Source organism: Halichoeres trimaculatus, unplaced genomic scaffold (genome assembly GCF_033239565.1).
Source record: "Halichoeres trimaculatus isolate MK-OKI-2021-1 unplaced genomic scaffold, fHalTri1.1 fHalTri1_scaffold_1, whole genome shotgun sequence".
In the NCBI taxonomy this organism is placed as follows: domain Eukaryota; kingdom Metazoa; phylum Chordata; class Actinopteri; order Labriformes; family Labridae; genus Halichoeres; species Halichoeres trimaculatus.
The window spans coordinates 24577954-24591438 of record NW_027437179.1 but is presented as its reverse complement, the minus strand read 5'-3'; the positions used below and the strand labels follow the sequence as shown (position 1 = coordinate 24591438).

General features: G+C 41.4%; 1 protein-coding gene across 1 annotated transcript in view; it reads left to right on the top strand.

Annotated features, from left to right (window-relative positions):
• Positions 1–13485, top strand: part of col7a1 (collagen, type VII, alpha 1) — a 59498-nt gene that overhangs the window by 29035 nt on the left and 16978 nt on the right. Inside the window, exons 43-85 of the mRNA XM_074669127.1 lie at positions 243–278; positions 380–424; positions 576–611; positions 753–788; positions 956–988; positions 1086–1157; positions 1263–1319; positions 1510–1545; positions 1632–1712; positions 2207–2242; positions 2418–2462; positions 2576–2647; positions 2785–2829; positions 2916–2951; positions 3110–3151; positions 3318–3398; positions 3557–3592; positions 3715–3750; positions 3867–3947; positions 4042–4077; positions 4681–4752; positions 4871–4915; positions 5190–5225; positions 5374–5409; positions 5946–6050; positions 6948–7013; positions 7427–7462; positions 7547–7582; positions 7670–7717; positions 7792–7827; positions 8557–8682; positions 8854–9063; positions 9144–9179; positions 9897–9941; positions 10050–10166; positions 10264–10335; positions 10461–10505; positions 11327–11362; positions 12696–12731; positions 12826–12870; positions 12970–13002; positions 13103–13165; positions 13294–13329. Of these exons, the coding sequence (XP_074525228.1) occupies positions 243–278; positions 380–424; positions 576–611; positions 753–788; positions 956–988; positions 1086–1157; positions 1263–1319; positions 1510–1545; positions 1632–1712; positions 2207–2242; positions 2418–2462; positions 2576–2647; positions 2785–2829; positions 2916–2951; positions 3110–3151; positions 3318–3398; positions 3557–3592; positions 3715–3750; positions 3867–3947; positions 4042–4077; positions 4681–4752; positions 4871–4915; positions 5190–5225; positions 5374–5409; positions 5946–6050; positions 6948–7013; positions 7427–7462; positions 7547–7582; positions 7670–7717; positions 7792–7827; positions 8557–8682; positions 8854–9063; positions 9144–9179; positions 9897–9941; positions 10050–10166; positions 10264–10335; positions 10461–10505; positions 11327–11362; positions 12696–12731; positions 12826–12870; positions 12970–13002; positions 13103–13165; positions 13294–13329 (2394 nt within the window). The remainder of the gene's footprint in view (positions 1–242; positions 279–379; positions 425–575; positions 612–752; positions 789–955; positions 989–1085; positions 1158–1262; positions 1320–1509; positions 1546–1631; positions 1713–2206; positions 2243–2417; positions 2463–2575; positions 2648–2784; positions 2830–2915; positions 2952–3109; positions 3152–3317; positions 3399–3556; positions 3593–3714; positions 3751–3866; positions 3948–4041; positions 4078–4680; positions 4753–4870; positions 4916–5189; positions 5226–5373; positions 5410–5945; positions 6051–6947; positions 7014–7426; positions 7463–7546; positions 7583–7669; positions 7718–7791; positions 7828–8556; positions 8683–8853; positions 9064–9143; positions 9180–9896; positions 9942–10049; positions 10167–10263; positions 10336–10460; positions 10506–11326; positions 11363–12695; positions 12732–12825; positions 12871–12969; positions 13003–13102; positions 13166–13293; positions 13330–13485) is intronic.

The following is a 13485-nucleotide window of genomic DNA, read 5'->3' as shown; positions in this document are numbered from 1 at the left end:
TAAAGGTACCTAAAACTGTACCCATCCCTATTTACAGTATCTCTTCACTGTAGAAACTCAATAACGTTGCATAATGTAAATGTGAAGTCATTCACTGTAGATGCATTTTTTACAATTAGCATTCAAGCTAATATACTACTGCCTATAAGGTCAGCGTTAGTCAAGTTTTCTTATAGACGTGTTGCTACAGTATTAACGTGGACACATCTCTTTCAGTTATCCTGACATGTGTCTCTTTACAGGGGGAGAGAGGACCAGCTGGTGAAACAGGAGAGAGGGTGAGTACAGTAGTGTTGCTTAGATCTTAACTGAAAGAAGTTCAGCTGTCGACACCTTGTCCTCCACTGAGATTTTGAGCTGTTATCTGTTTTTCTCTCAGGGGGATCCAGGGAAGCCAGGCCCCGCAGGAACACCAGGTTTAAGAGTGAGTGACAGGCTGCTGCCTGTAATTGGCTGATGACACAGTGTCCCATTTTTTTACTGCTTCATAAAAGATACTCTGGCTGTAAAAAAATATATGTATATATATATATGCAGAGTGACTGTCATGAATGTGTCTTTCCATTTGTCATCAGGGTTTACCAGGAACTATCGGACTTCCAGGAGAAAAGGTGAAACTGATTCAATTAAGTAATGTCATATGACAAGCAGCAGGTCAATGTGAACGTGACTCCATGGCAGAACGTGTGATAATCTGATGTAATGAATTTCTTTGCAAAGATGAAAGGATAAGTGAACTTGTCTGTTCCCAGGGAAACGAAGGAGCACGAGGGGAGCCCGGCAGAAATGTGAGTTATCAGATAAGAAAAAAAAACTTGTCATTTATTGATTTATTTCTCCTTTCATTTCGGATATGCTCTGAATATCTGTGTGTGCTTGTGTGTGTGTGCTTGTGTGTGTGTGTGGGTGTCTGTGTGTGATAATGGGTCTTTACTTTATCATTTGGATCATGCAGGGTCAAGGTTTTCCAGGAAAGAAAGGGGATCAGGTGAGTTGTTCAAATCTGTTCTCCTGCAGCTGTTCACTGACACAAAATCTTTAAATGTGATGTTTGTATTTTTTTATCCTCTGCTGTTGTCCAACAGGGTGAGCGAGGCCTGACTGGTCCTGAGGGGACGAGGGGAGATAAAGGAGATGTGGGACAGAAAGGAGAGAAAGTGAGTAACTGTGGGACAATGATGCTCTCAAAAACACATCAGTGTCATATTTGGTAAAAACCCCATTATCAAAGTGACATATCCTGTTTTTGTCTTTTTCTCAAGGGGGCTTCTGGGTCAGGAGGTTCTGGTGTTGGATCTAAAGGGGATCCAGGCGAGAGGGTGAGGCCATCCTGACCCCTTGTCATAAGAACAAAGGGCACACACATAATTTCCTCTGCTTCTGTAAAATTTCCTGGCAATGGCAGGCTGTTATTCATGAATCAGGTCCCTTGTGCCACCTGTCAGTGTAAGTCATGCCCCAAAAACCCTCTCTGACCAAAAAATGCATAAACATGTGCTCTTCCCTCAGGGACTCCCTGGTATCAGTGGGAAGCCAGGTGCCAAGGTGAGAGGCCTGATATTCTGTTCTGTGTGAGTTTAAGCTGCTTCATTCTTTCTTTGGATTTATTGGATTTTTGAAATGTTATTCAGGGTGATCCAGGTGAACCAGGAGAGAGGGGTGAGAACGGGCGGCCAGGGATCCCAGGAAAACCCGGGCTTCCTGGAAAAGAGGTCAGTGTGTGGGATCAGGCTGCGTCATGAAAAACTCATCACAGATTGCTTCTTTTTCCTTAGTTTGTTGTTAGCTTTCTTCACATATAGTAGGATATATAAGCAATGAAATGATGAAGGCTAGTTCTTTTTTTTTTAAAAAGATTGTATAATGAAGTTATCAATTTAAGGAAACAAGCCAGTGTCTTGCAATCTCTTGTTTTTGTCTTCAAAAACAAATGAAGTCACTGTTTTGAAACAGTCGAGCAGTTTTGTTTTTCTGTCTTTTGCTCTCTGTGCTGTAATCAAAGCTCAACCTGCCTGCTAAGCTTTGTTTCTGTTTCCTCCTTCATGCATCGATTTCTAATGATGCCATTTTTGAGGTAAACATAAGAAGTCTCCTCATATTTCCTCCTCTTCTTTTCTCTGCTCTGCATTTATGTAACATTTTGAAATGTAATGCTGCTAAGTTTTTTTTCCCTGTGTAATATCAATAAATATTCACTTACATACAGGGGGGCAGAGGAGAGAAAGGTGATGAAGGCACACCTGTAAGTATGTTGTCTTGTGCTTTTGTTTTTTTGTTTTTTAGTTTTCACTTTGTATTTTTTCTCTGTTGGGGGAAATGTTTTTCTCTTGATGCTAACATCTCAGCGACAGCTCTAAGGACAAATATGTTGTTTTCATCTGTGACTAAAACAAATGTGCTACTTTACCTGCCCCAAGGGGGAGTCTGGCCTTCCAGGAAAGCCAGGGGAGAGAGGCCTGAGGGTAGGAGTCTCAATGAAAAACTGTCTGATCAAGTTTTCATTTATAAACTTTAAAAACAACACAAGTACATCAATGGAGAGCTCAGTACGGACATTTTTATTGACCCCCATCAGGGACTGGCCGGTCAGCCAGGACGACCAGGAGAGAAAGGGGACATGGGTGACCCAGGAGAGCATGGGCGAAATGTGAGACACACATTTATGTTTCATCAAACTGATGGATTTCCAATATTCTCTCATGTTATTCAACTGAGGCCTTGAGAGATGAAACAGTGAAGGAGGTCAGCTGCTCAGCATCTTTATTGATCTGTGTTCAACCACAGGGCAGCCCTGGACCAGCCGGCCCAAGAGGAGAGACAGGAGAGCAGGTTTGTTTTTTGCTTTCTTCTAAAATTGCCTTTGAAACTTTATAGAAAGGTAAAATAAAGTCATGCTTTCAACTCTCTTCTTTAAGGGCCCCCAGGGTCCTCCAGGGCCACCAGGAAAAGTGGTGAGTTTGTCATCCATGAATAAATCTAAGCATGATACATCATTTATGAAAGCAGAAGAGTTATAATGAAGACACATTATAGTCTTCATCACTGAATGCACTGTAAATAATGCAATTCTGAGGCTGCCTGCAATTTATGCATTTCCTCTTTCCAATAGGCGGATGTCCAGGGCCAGCTGAGAGGAGAAAAAGGAGATAAGGTATGCTCCTGAAAAGAGCGATAAGAATCTCTCACAAATCCAGTCTCATTGGAAAAAAAAAATCCTAAATGAATCTGCAATGTCATGAGAAGCTGGAAGTAACAAAGAAATTCAAGGAGGAGAGAAGCAGCTCTGCTAAAGAAACTTACGTCATTGTCAATCCCAGGGCGATGCTGGGGACCCAGGAGAGCACGGTGGTAAAGGTCAGAAAGGCGAAGCAGGGACTCCGGGAGCCGCAGGCCTCAGAGTGAGTGTGCCTCACACTTCTCAACGCTCCTAGAGCATCTGATAAGCCTCTGTACAGTACAGGCATCTGTATGTGCACAGAAGTCTTTTTCTGTTGATTCAATATGCGTGCCTGCTGATCCTCTGTGACCTCTTGTTCTTTCCCTGCTGTCTATAAAGGGTCCTGAGGGACAGCGCGGGCCTGCGGGCACAAGAGTGAGTTTGCTTTCTGTCACCGTTTCTGCACTTTGACTCTCAAAACTCAACACTGTAGATATCTGAATCATCCCTCAACACAAACACTTTCACTGCAAATGTTGGACATTATTGTTTTCCAGGGTGACACAGGAGAAAGAGGAACACCTGGAGAGAAGGTTTGAAATAAATATGTGTGACAGTCCTCACAGTTTCACAAACCAAATTGAAAATGTAATTTTAACCGCATTTAAGACTTTTAATGAGCTCTTACGCAGTCTCTTCATGTGATCAGGGAGAAAGGGGAGCATCTGGGTTAGATGGACGTCCTGGTGTTGACGGTAAACCAGGTCCTTCTGGATCACCTGGTCAGAGGGTACCTGACTTTATGTCTTCTTATTCCCCATTGTTCTCAGAGCTGAATAGTAGTAGATGGTAAATGTGTGTGCATGTGTTTTTTCTTGTTACAGGGTGATCCTGGAAAACAGGGTGATCCTGGGAGAGATGTGAGTCATCTTTGTTCTTCTGTTTGAGTCTTATTTGTAGTAGAGAAAGGCTTTTTGCTGAAAACCAATGTTGGTATGTTTGTGTCATGCTTATTTTTGTAGCGGTATAAGTGTTGGTCATACTGTGCATTAGACAGGCCTGTGAATGTCTCCCATTTAGGAGCACTTTCTGTACACATTCTGCAGAGGGCACTGTGGAGGTGTGAAACATCAGCCCTCACTCCTGTGGCTGGTTGCATAAGCTAACTATAGGGACAGACGTTCAGTCTGGTTTCACAAGACACTATTATGTAATATTGATCTTAACAATTCTGAAAGTCCACAACTGTGAAACTTAGTCTAAATGAAGAATCTGAATCCATTTCAAAGGGGCAGACACGTGTCAGCTCTGCATTACTGCCACTCTGCAATAAGAGATAACTGCATGTCTTATATGGGAATTTTAATTTCCAATGGTTTTTAGCTGCCACTAGAGATTAAAGTCTCTAAGGTACAAAAATACTATTTTTTGACTCCTTACAGTATAATTAACTCTAAAATTAACTGAACAGAAATTTACATCAAAACAACATCAAAATAAAACCTCTCTGTGTCATTTCACAGGGTTTATCTGGACTTAGAGGTGAACAAGGTCCCACAGGGCCTGTTGGGCCCCCAGGCATTCAAGGAACACCTGTGAGTATACAAAGAAACACACATTGGTGTCCATCTTCATCTGTGTCTCCTTTTAATTTATTTTGATTTCAGTCTGTTGAACCACATTTTCTCACTGTGCCTTGCTGTTTTATTTCAGGGTAAACCAGGTGAAGATGGCAAACCAGGAGCTCCTGGCAAAATGGTAACTCATACTGTATGCAGTCACATTTTACTGCTGCCTTGAGTAACATATTTTGATATTTATTCTGCTTTGTCAGGATATTATTCTTGAGATATGTGCCTATGTATTCTTCAGTTCCTGTCCATCTTGTTTTGATTGGTTGTGATCTTGATGCTCTCTTCCCTGTGAAGGATGTTTTCTGATCAGAAGCAGACATATATTGTGGCTGTCTTGCCACCCTGAGTTATCAGCGTGCTCCTGCAGAGTCTTAAACATATTCTGCTTTGACTTACAGGGTGAGGATGGTGTTCCAGGTGAAGATGGGAGAAAGGTTTGTGGCTCTTCATCAGTTTACACCATCAGCAGAAGAGATTTAGACATGCAGTGTATTGGTGTTACCGTTAACTGTGATTTCTTAGAATTTCCTCACCATATTTACGTTTCATGGGGATCCTAACTCTGCTTTCTTCAATCTGCAGGGTGACAAGGGAGAATCTGGAGCATCTGGAAGAGATGTCAGTTTGGCCACATCACCTTTTTATTATCTCTTTGTGATTTATTGTCCATTTGTTTCCAACCTGTTCCCACTCTCTCAAGGTCTGCTCTATCTCACCCCTTTTCCTGTATTGATTCAGCATTATTTGACTTTATCGTATCATACATCAGATCGTCTCCTTTCTTGTTTCCTGATCACTTTCCCTCCCAAGTGTGTATTTATCAGCTGCTTGCTCTGACATTGACATTACCATCACACTCTCACTCACAGCTGAATCAATAGGCTTCTCAGAAGTAGGTATATAAATTCACTCGCCTCTAATGATCAAGCTTAGCCTTTTAGGGGGAAACACTTCTGAGAGGCTTCCAGAGAGGAGCCAAATGTCAGAGAGCTGTTTTCATGTGCAAATTCATATTAATTATCTTCAGAACATCAGAGGAGGGGTGGCAGCAGCCACCTGCTTTGAATTTATAGATTAGCCTCCTCTATAGTGCAGAAGGAAGGAACCCAGCACAGAGCAGGTCTCAGTTATATAATCATGTGTGTTTTTTTCAGGGTCGTGACGGGCAGAAAGGAGACCGGGGCCTGGCTGGTCCTGTAGGACCCCCAGGAGTTGCTGGGAACCCTGGAGTACCTGGAAGCATTGGGCCTCCTGGACAGGTGTGCCTGAGGGCAACATAATAACTGCTTAATGATGGACAATATGTCACCATATGTTCATGCAAAAGTGAAGCCAAAATAGCCCTCTGATGAAAATTGATGCGTTTTGATGCTCAAATTTTTGGAGCCAGAGTCTTTACAGTTGGGATTGGCTGGTGGATCAGCAGTATTTAGACTCCATAGATCCAACAACCGAAATGCAGCATCACATTTGTCAACAGCCCCATCAGTCACGGGCTGTCGCTTTTTTTATAGCAACATTTAACAAATTTCACTTTTAGAGGAAAACTGATGGTCTATCATAAATTACCTCACACATCAACAACTTTAATGACAATAACTGTTTCAGGGACGTTAATTTGACTTACCTTTTGATTTCGGAAGAAGCCCCATGTTAATGTGGAGGGGGTGTGGTTAAACCACCCCCACTTTAGGCAGACAGTCAATCAGCATTATTTATATTGTGCCAAATCCCAACAAATGATATCTCAACACAGGAAAGACCAAAATCAAGTTGAAGTATTATCTCATCTTGACCCACCATGAGTAGTTCACTGCAGCAATTTTTCAAGTTACAGTAGCAAGGCCCTCCATGTTTTTTCACTTTACAAATGATATGATTCAAAGCAATTTAAGAAAAACATTTTGGGAACAGAATACTTAAAATGTTAGAAATATAAACATACTAGATGAGGCTTTCTGTACAGATTATGATTGCTCAATGTCTCTTGTGTTACGCTTAAAAAATTAAGTGTGTATGTTATTCAGGCCAAACTATTATGACCTAACTTTATAAGAAAAATTTTAACTGACTGTTGCTTTAGCTTTTGTCAGTTGTACACGAATGAAATAGGCATGATGGTTTGTCACAGTTTCTCATCTGTCTGTGTTTCTCAGGTTGTTTATGTTAAAGGGACTCAAGCTGCGCCAATCCCTGGTCCTCAGGGGCCTCCAGGAACCCCTGTAAGTGTGCATGACTTGGCTGTTGTATTGTTAATTACATTCTTTAAATGTGTTTTACACTTTAACACCCACAATAAGGTTTCTCCTCTGGTGTTGTGTGATAGGAATAATATGAATCTCTCAGGCCTGTCTGTTGACAGAGGATAAAAATATTGGACTCGCAAAACAAACCTTTCCTCTGCAGTGAAGTGTATTTTTTTTAAAGAACTTTGTTTCTGCGGCCATCACAGAAAAGTTAGTTTTCCAAACAGACAGAAACATTATGAGCACCTGTATGGTGCTGTTATCCCCTGTAGGATCTTTGTCCCACATGTAGCAGAAGAGATGTGTGTTTTATCTACATCTATGTTTGCTGCTGTAGTCCTCCCGCTCTTTTATCTGTTCATTATCGTTGTCCTCGCTCTGTCCTTCAGGGTGTACCTGGGATACCTGGAGCTTTGGGAGCCAGAGTAAGTCCTTGCTGTCTTTATCAATCTAGCTTTGCATTGGAACCACTTAATCCTTTTTTTGACCTTCTAATTGCTTTGTTTCAGGGGGAAAGAGGTTTACAAGGCTCTAAAGGTGAAGCTGTAAGTTAAACTGTTGTCTCTTTAATTATAGAAGCATGATGTAAATAAGATTTTATGAATGTTTACTCTTCAATGTCTTGTTGGCAGGGAGACCCAGGAGAGGACGGGATGCCGGGCAAACCTGGAACCTTAGTGGTGAGATGGCGGCCCATCATCTGTGATGACTACTCTTTGTCTCTTATTAATATTGCTCAAAATTCTCTCAACAGGATGTACAGAAAGCTCTGGCTGGCCTTGGTATTCAGGTACATAGACTGCACACAATTACATATATTCATTTTTATTTAAAGTTATACCTTTTGTGTATCATGCTTTTCTTTTATTCTGTGATTGTGCAACAGATTTCCTCAAAATATCTAAAGGACCTGTTTGGATCATTAGTCATACTTGCATCATGTTCTTCCTACTGACAAATGTTCTTGAACTTTTGCAGAACATCAAATTTCCCCACTTATTCTAATGCATCTCACACCGTTGACCCTCACACTGTACTGACACTTTTTTTAAAGGTGTCAGAAATGGTGATCCGTCTTGTCTGAGAAAAAAATGTCAGTTCAGTCAAAGTAGATATAAAAAACTGTCACAGTCAAATGTGAGACTTTTGGTAGTTTCTTCTTTGCTAAAGCAGACAGACAAACAGATGCTCTTATCATAATTCTTTTCTTTCTGTGGTCACAAATTATTTCTACAGTGTTATTTTCCTCTTGAAAGGGCTCGATGACTCAGACTCTTGCTGTGATCGGTGACTTGTAACCTTCTCACAACCCTTGTTAGATGTTAATTAACATAAAAGTACTGTATTTAACAATAAAACTTCATGTTTTAGAAAATATGGAGAATATATTTTATCACTCATTCGATTCAATATTTGGTTGAATGTGATTCCACCATGGACTTTGATAGCAAGCATCTTTTTAGGTACTTAGATGAAAGTTACAAAGCTTTTGTAAGACTTTTCTCTGCTCTGTGCACAGGTGTCTGATCTGAAGGTTGTGGTGGACAGGAAGGACATACTAACCGCTCCATCCGTGCAGAAGGCAGAGAAAGGTACAAAAGGAGACAGGGGTGAACCTGGCCTAAGAGGACCATCTGGTGCAGATGTAAGTATGACAAAGGGCATATCAGAGGTTTTCAAGAAACACTTTAAGACCTACTGTCAGAGCAAAGCAAGTCCAGGTTTTTTATGTCAGTGTTGAATTTGGTGTCTCATTAATGTAATTCAAAACCTTAATTGTTCAATTTATGTTTATTTATCACCTGTGGTGCCTCAGGGTGCTCGTGGCATCCCAGGGGAAAGAGGGTCCAAAGGAGACCAAGGCGAGCGAGGTCCGTCAGGAACTACTGGGCCTCCAGGCAGAGCCATTGGAGAGCGAGGGCCAGAGGGACCCCCAGGACCTGCTGGAGAGCCAGGCAAGCCAGGAATACCAGGGGTGCCAGGGAGAGCTGGAGAGCTGGGAGAGGCAGGGAGACCAGGAGAGAAGGTAAGGATAAAAGTCTTATCAGAGAAAAAAACATGGACTGACACACAGACATGCAACTTTAATGTTTTAATATGTTTCAGGGGTCAACTGGAGAGAGAGGTGAAAAAGGAGATCCTGTAAGTACTAATGTCATTTTGTGAAATTTTGTCACTTCTAGTTCGTTGTGTTATTGTTCGGTGCCTTGTCTTTCTATAATGAGCTGAGTTTGGCAATCTTATTAGCTTGTTGGGGAAAAAAAACAAACAGTTACACAGAGTTATAGAACATTTTGCCTCGCATCATATGGGTGGGACTAGAGAATGCTTTTGGGAAAGACTGTAGATTTTTGCCTTATTTTTGACCATGGTTAGTTTCCACACTCTAACGGCCTATAATAAATGTAAAGCCTTGGTGATGCAGCCTGCTGGTGCGTTAGAGTGCTACTCTTTGGTTAGCACTTTGCAGAGTAATCGCTGGTTGATCTGTCTGATGCACACAGATTTTTTAAAAATGTGTTTAGATATTAAAGGACCAAAAAGCACCCAAATCTGCATTAAAACCAGGCATAGTAACAGTAGCACATCAGTCAGTTTGATTAGTTTAAATAGTAATCGGCTAACTTTTATAATTTGGGACCGAGCCAAAATTGATTGTCTGCCCAGAACTGCATTCCTGGCAGTAAATGTTTTTTAATTTTTATTCAAGAGCTTTTTTTAACATTATCAGTTTTGAGATGACTGATAAGTGCAGTACATCAACTCAACACATTGTTACTTAAAGAGACAGTGTCCCTTTACTAATGGTATGGGATGGTGCTGTATCATATTGTTCCTAAACCTCTATGCGCTTTTCAGGGTAAAGTTGGGCTTATAGGACCAGCTGGCCCACCAGGTCAAAAGGTGAGCTCTTTGTTCTTTTCACTGATAAACAGAAACCCTGTTCAGCCTACATTCAGTTAGTGTAGATACAAAAAAATTAATTTGCATTTGTGTGCGCATTTACTGTAGGGAGCATCTGCTGACTCAGTCCTGGTTGGTACACCTGGGGTGCGAGGCCCACCAGGACTTGCAGGACCAAAAGGAGAGCCTGGTGCCGCTGGGCTTCCTGGGCCAAAGGGAGACCGGGTAAGATTTACTCATGTGTAGTCATATAGTAATACTGTATGTCAGGTCAAGCAATGTTGCTTGTTCTTTTATGCCTATGGCTTGTTGTGTCTTGCAGGGCATTGCTGGGCCTCGTGGTGATAAGGGGGACAGAGGAGAGTCTGGAGAGAGAGGTCGTGATGGTTCACAGGTGAGCTAATCTAAGCCACAGTACTAAAATAATCACAAATTACTTGAGTGGAGAAAGTTTGACCTTATCATCTTTGGAAAACCGTTAATTATTATATATTTAAGAACTCATGTTTGTCATTTTAGGGAATACCAGGAGAGCCAGGAAAACCTGGTCTGGATGGGAAACCGGTAAGTGGGGTGTTCTGTATGTGCGCTCGAATAAAAGTATGATCCTTCTCGCACTTTGAGGTTGAGACATTCTTTCCTTAGAGAAGCTCTCAAGTCAATGTCTCTTTCAGAAATTCTGGTAAGTGTTTCTTTTTTCTTGCAATAAGGATAAAATGATAAAATTTATCAGTTAATAAGTATTTGAAAATGTAATTTAATGTGCCCTTGTTACATATTAAGTTTTATTGGTAATGATTGGATAAATGATTTATAAACATGATATAATAACTTAATTTCTCTTGAATGATTTTTGTTCAGGTTGGATTTTTGTCACAGAGCATCTCTTCTTTTTCTTAACTATATTTACAATCTTAAGTGATCCATTAAGACTTTGTATCATGAGTCCTTGGTCTGGTGTAGAAGAAATGTCAAAAAGGAGAGGAGAGATATTGAGCACTACCTCTCACTTTTTGTCCTCCTTCCCTCCATGTCGGAGCAGGGCCCCACAGGGCCAGCTGGTCTTCGAGGCCAACCAGTGAGTAACCAGTAACCCAGAGATGGGCCTTCCCCCCGGGCTTGAACCCCTGAGCAAACCACTGGGTTGGCTGCGAACACTAATGATGGAGCTCTCTTTCACCCTTTTTGGGCTGAGGCTTCATAAATCCTTAGACAGTAACCTTTGCAGCTGTGCGGCTGAAATCTCTGTCCCTGACTTCCTCTCTTTCCTGATATAAGCCTGACCCCTGTCTGTTTCCTTTTCTGTGTGTTTTCAACACTGATCTCCCCCCTCTGTCCCCCCACCCTCCTGTCTTCTACCTTCTCCTGTCCTTCATCCTCTCCAGGGCCTGCCTGGGTTCCCCGGAGTTCTGGGCAGACCGGTAGGTTTTCTTCTGCTGGCTGCCATGCTTCAGCTCTGGAGGAGTGCAGGGAAAAACTAGTGGTGCTAGATACTAAAAACAAGGGGCGGTAAACTGTACAATGTATCCACATTGGATGTGAAGAAACTATAAGAATCTATCATCAAGCTGTACACACTGTCATATACTTCTCCAGCTCTAGTTAACACTTCAATCTTAATGCATTTGTTTCTAAAAGACCTTCCTGGGAGCTGAAGTCTGGACTAAAAGTTAAAACCTTGTTCTGTTGAGACCATTGAGTCCCCAAAGAACTGCTGCTGTTTAGTGTGAAGTAGATCCTAAATCTGTGAAAGACCCTAAATTTGTTGTAGGACATGAAAGGAAATTAGCTGACGCCCTAAACCGAAGCCGCCGCCAGGATTCAGTGTACAAATGGGGAGGGAGCTTATTAAATTGGGTGCACTCCAAAAAGTACTCAGTTGTCGATTCGCTTGATTCGCTTGAGTCTGCTTATCGTGCATGCAGCTGTGCCTGCTGTCTGTTGTGTGTTTATCCCTCTCCCAGCACTGATTTTTCAGAGCTTACCATGTGAGTGTCTCTTTGTCGAAATTGTTGATTTTGTGTGTTTGTGTTGTTTTACCTGTTGTCATGAGTCAGACGTTTCTATTTTTTCATATCTATATCACATGTCTGTGTTTATGTCTGTCTGTCTGTATATCTATTTTGATGTCCTTTACGGGGAACATAAAATAGTTACATTTTTATGTGCTCAAACATATTTATCAACAAATATGCTGCGTGTCTGTTTGTTAGCCAAACATAATGACTTCTTGGAGTTTGCATCACTGCAGATTCATGAATAGCTCTAAAACTGTCCTGTTAACGTCAAACATCACGGGAGTTTCATCATCAATAACATGCCTTAACATGACTCAGATGCCAAAGTTTCCCTAAAAATGAGCTTTATTTAGTTTAAGGGGAGTACAAAGAGTTTGTAGTGGTAATTTAGTGGACAGACAAACCATACCATCAGGAATGGGACAGATGACAGTAATAGTGCTTATGGCCTGTTGTTGTAGCCACTGGGTTGATGTTAGACTAAACATATGTAGCACTCTATATTGACATTTTGATACATTTTTTTATAGAGAGTGGTTGAAAACACAGTTTTAATGGCTGATAAGATCTTCTGTAGAGACTACCACTAATATAGGTCTAAATCATAGCAAAGACACGGGACAGAGAGATATAAGGGTAGTTAGAATTGACTCAAATAAAGTCTCACATAGTTGTTTTAAATATGGGTAAATGTATTGATGAAAGTACATGTATCTGACTTGTTTCTCGCTCATAGGGAAATCCAGGAGAGCCTGGCATCAGGGGACCAACTGTAAGTGTGTTTCTTATGAAAGAACATGCACACATTCATAGACTAACAGGAAGAGTCACAGTTTATGTGCATGTTCATGTTGTGTTCTATTTAGGGTCCCATGGGTCCCAATGGGTCTCCAGGTCCAGCAGGTGTTAAGGTGAATTAATTATTTGTGTAGTGTGCTGCCTGTTCAGCATTTAAAACATGACTCTTTGAACTGTTGTTGGTTAAATTTCAAAATGTTGTGTTTTTGCAGGGTAACCAAGGAGAGCCAGGGGTTGGTGTGCAGGTCAGAGAGCCCAGTGCTTTGTTTACCCATCACACAATAATCCAGACAATGAAGTTGTTGAGATAATCTCAAGTATGGGACTTTTTTCTCTTTTATGCAGGGTCCTCCCGGTGCCCAAGGGAGCACAGGTCTACCAGGACCACCAGGCCCTCCAGGAGCTGTTGTAAGTGTTTCCATAAATCACAGCTTCTCCCAGGGGAAGAAAACTGTTCATGTTTCCTCATGAATTTTACTCATATGTCTGTATGCTATTGCTTTTCCTTATTACACTGCTTGAATTTTTCCCTGCAGGGTCCACAGGGTCCTCCAGGACTGTCTGGGCAGGTGGTGAGTATGCAATCCTGATCCAGCTGCTTCTACTCCTTGACTGTGAGGAGGTGTAAAATTGATGTTGTTTTTTTTTAGCCTGAGGCATTATAAAATTAGCTGGAAATGGGAAGGTAATTAAATAAAAATGCCACAACATGTGTACCAAGCTTTTTT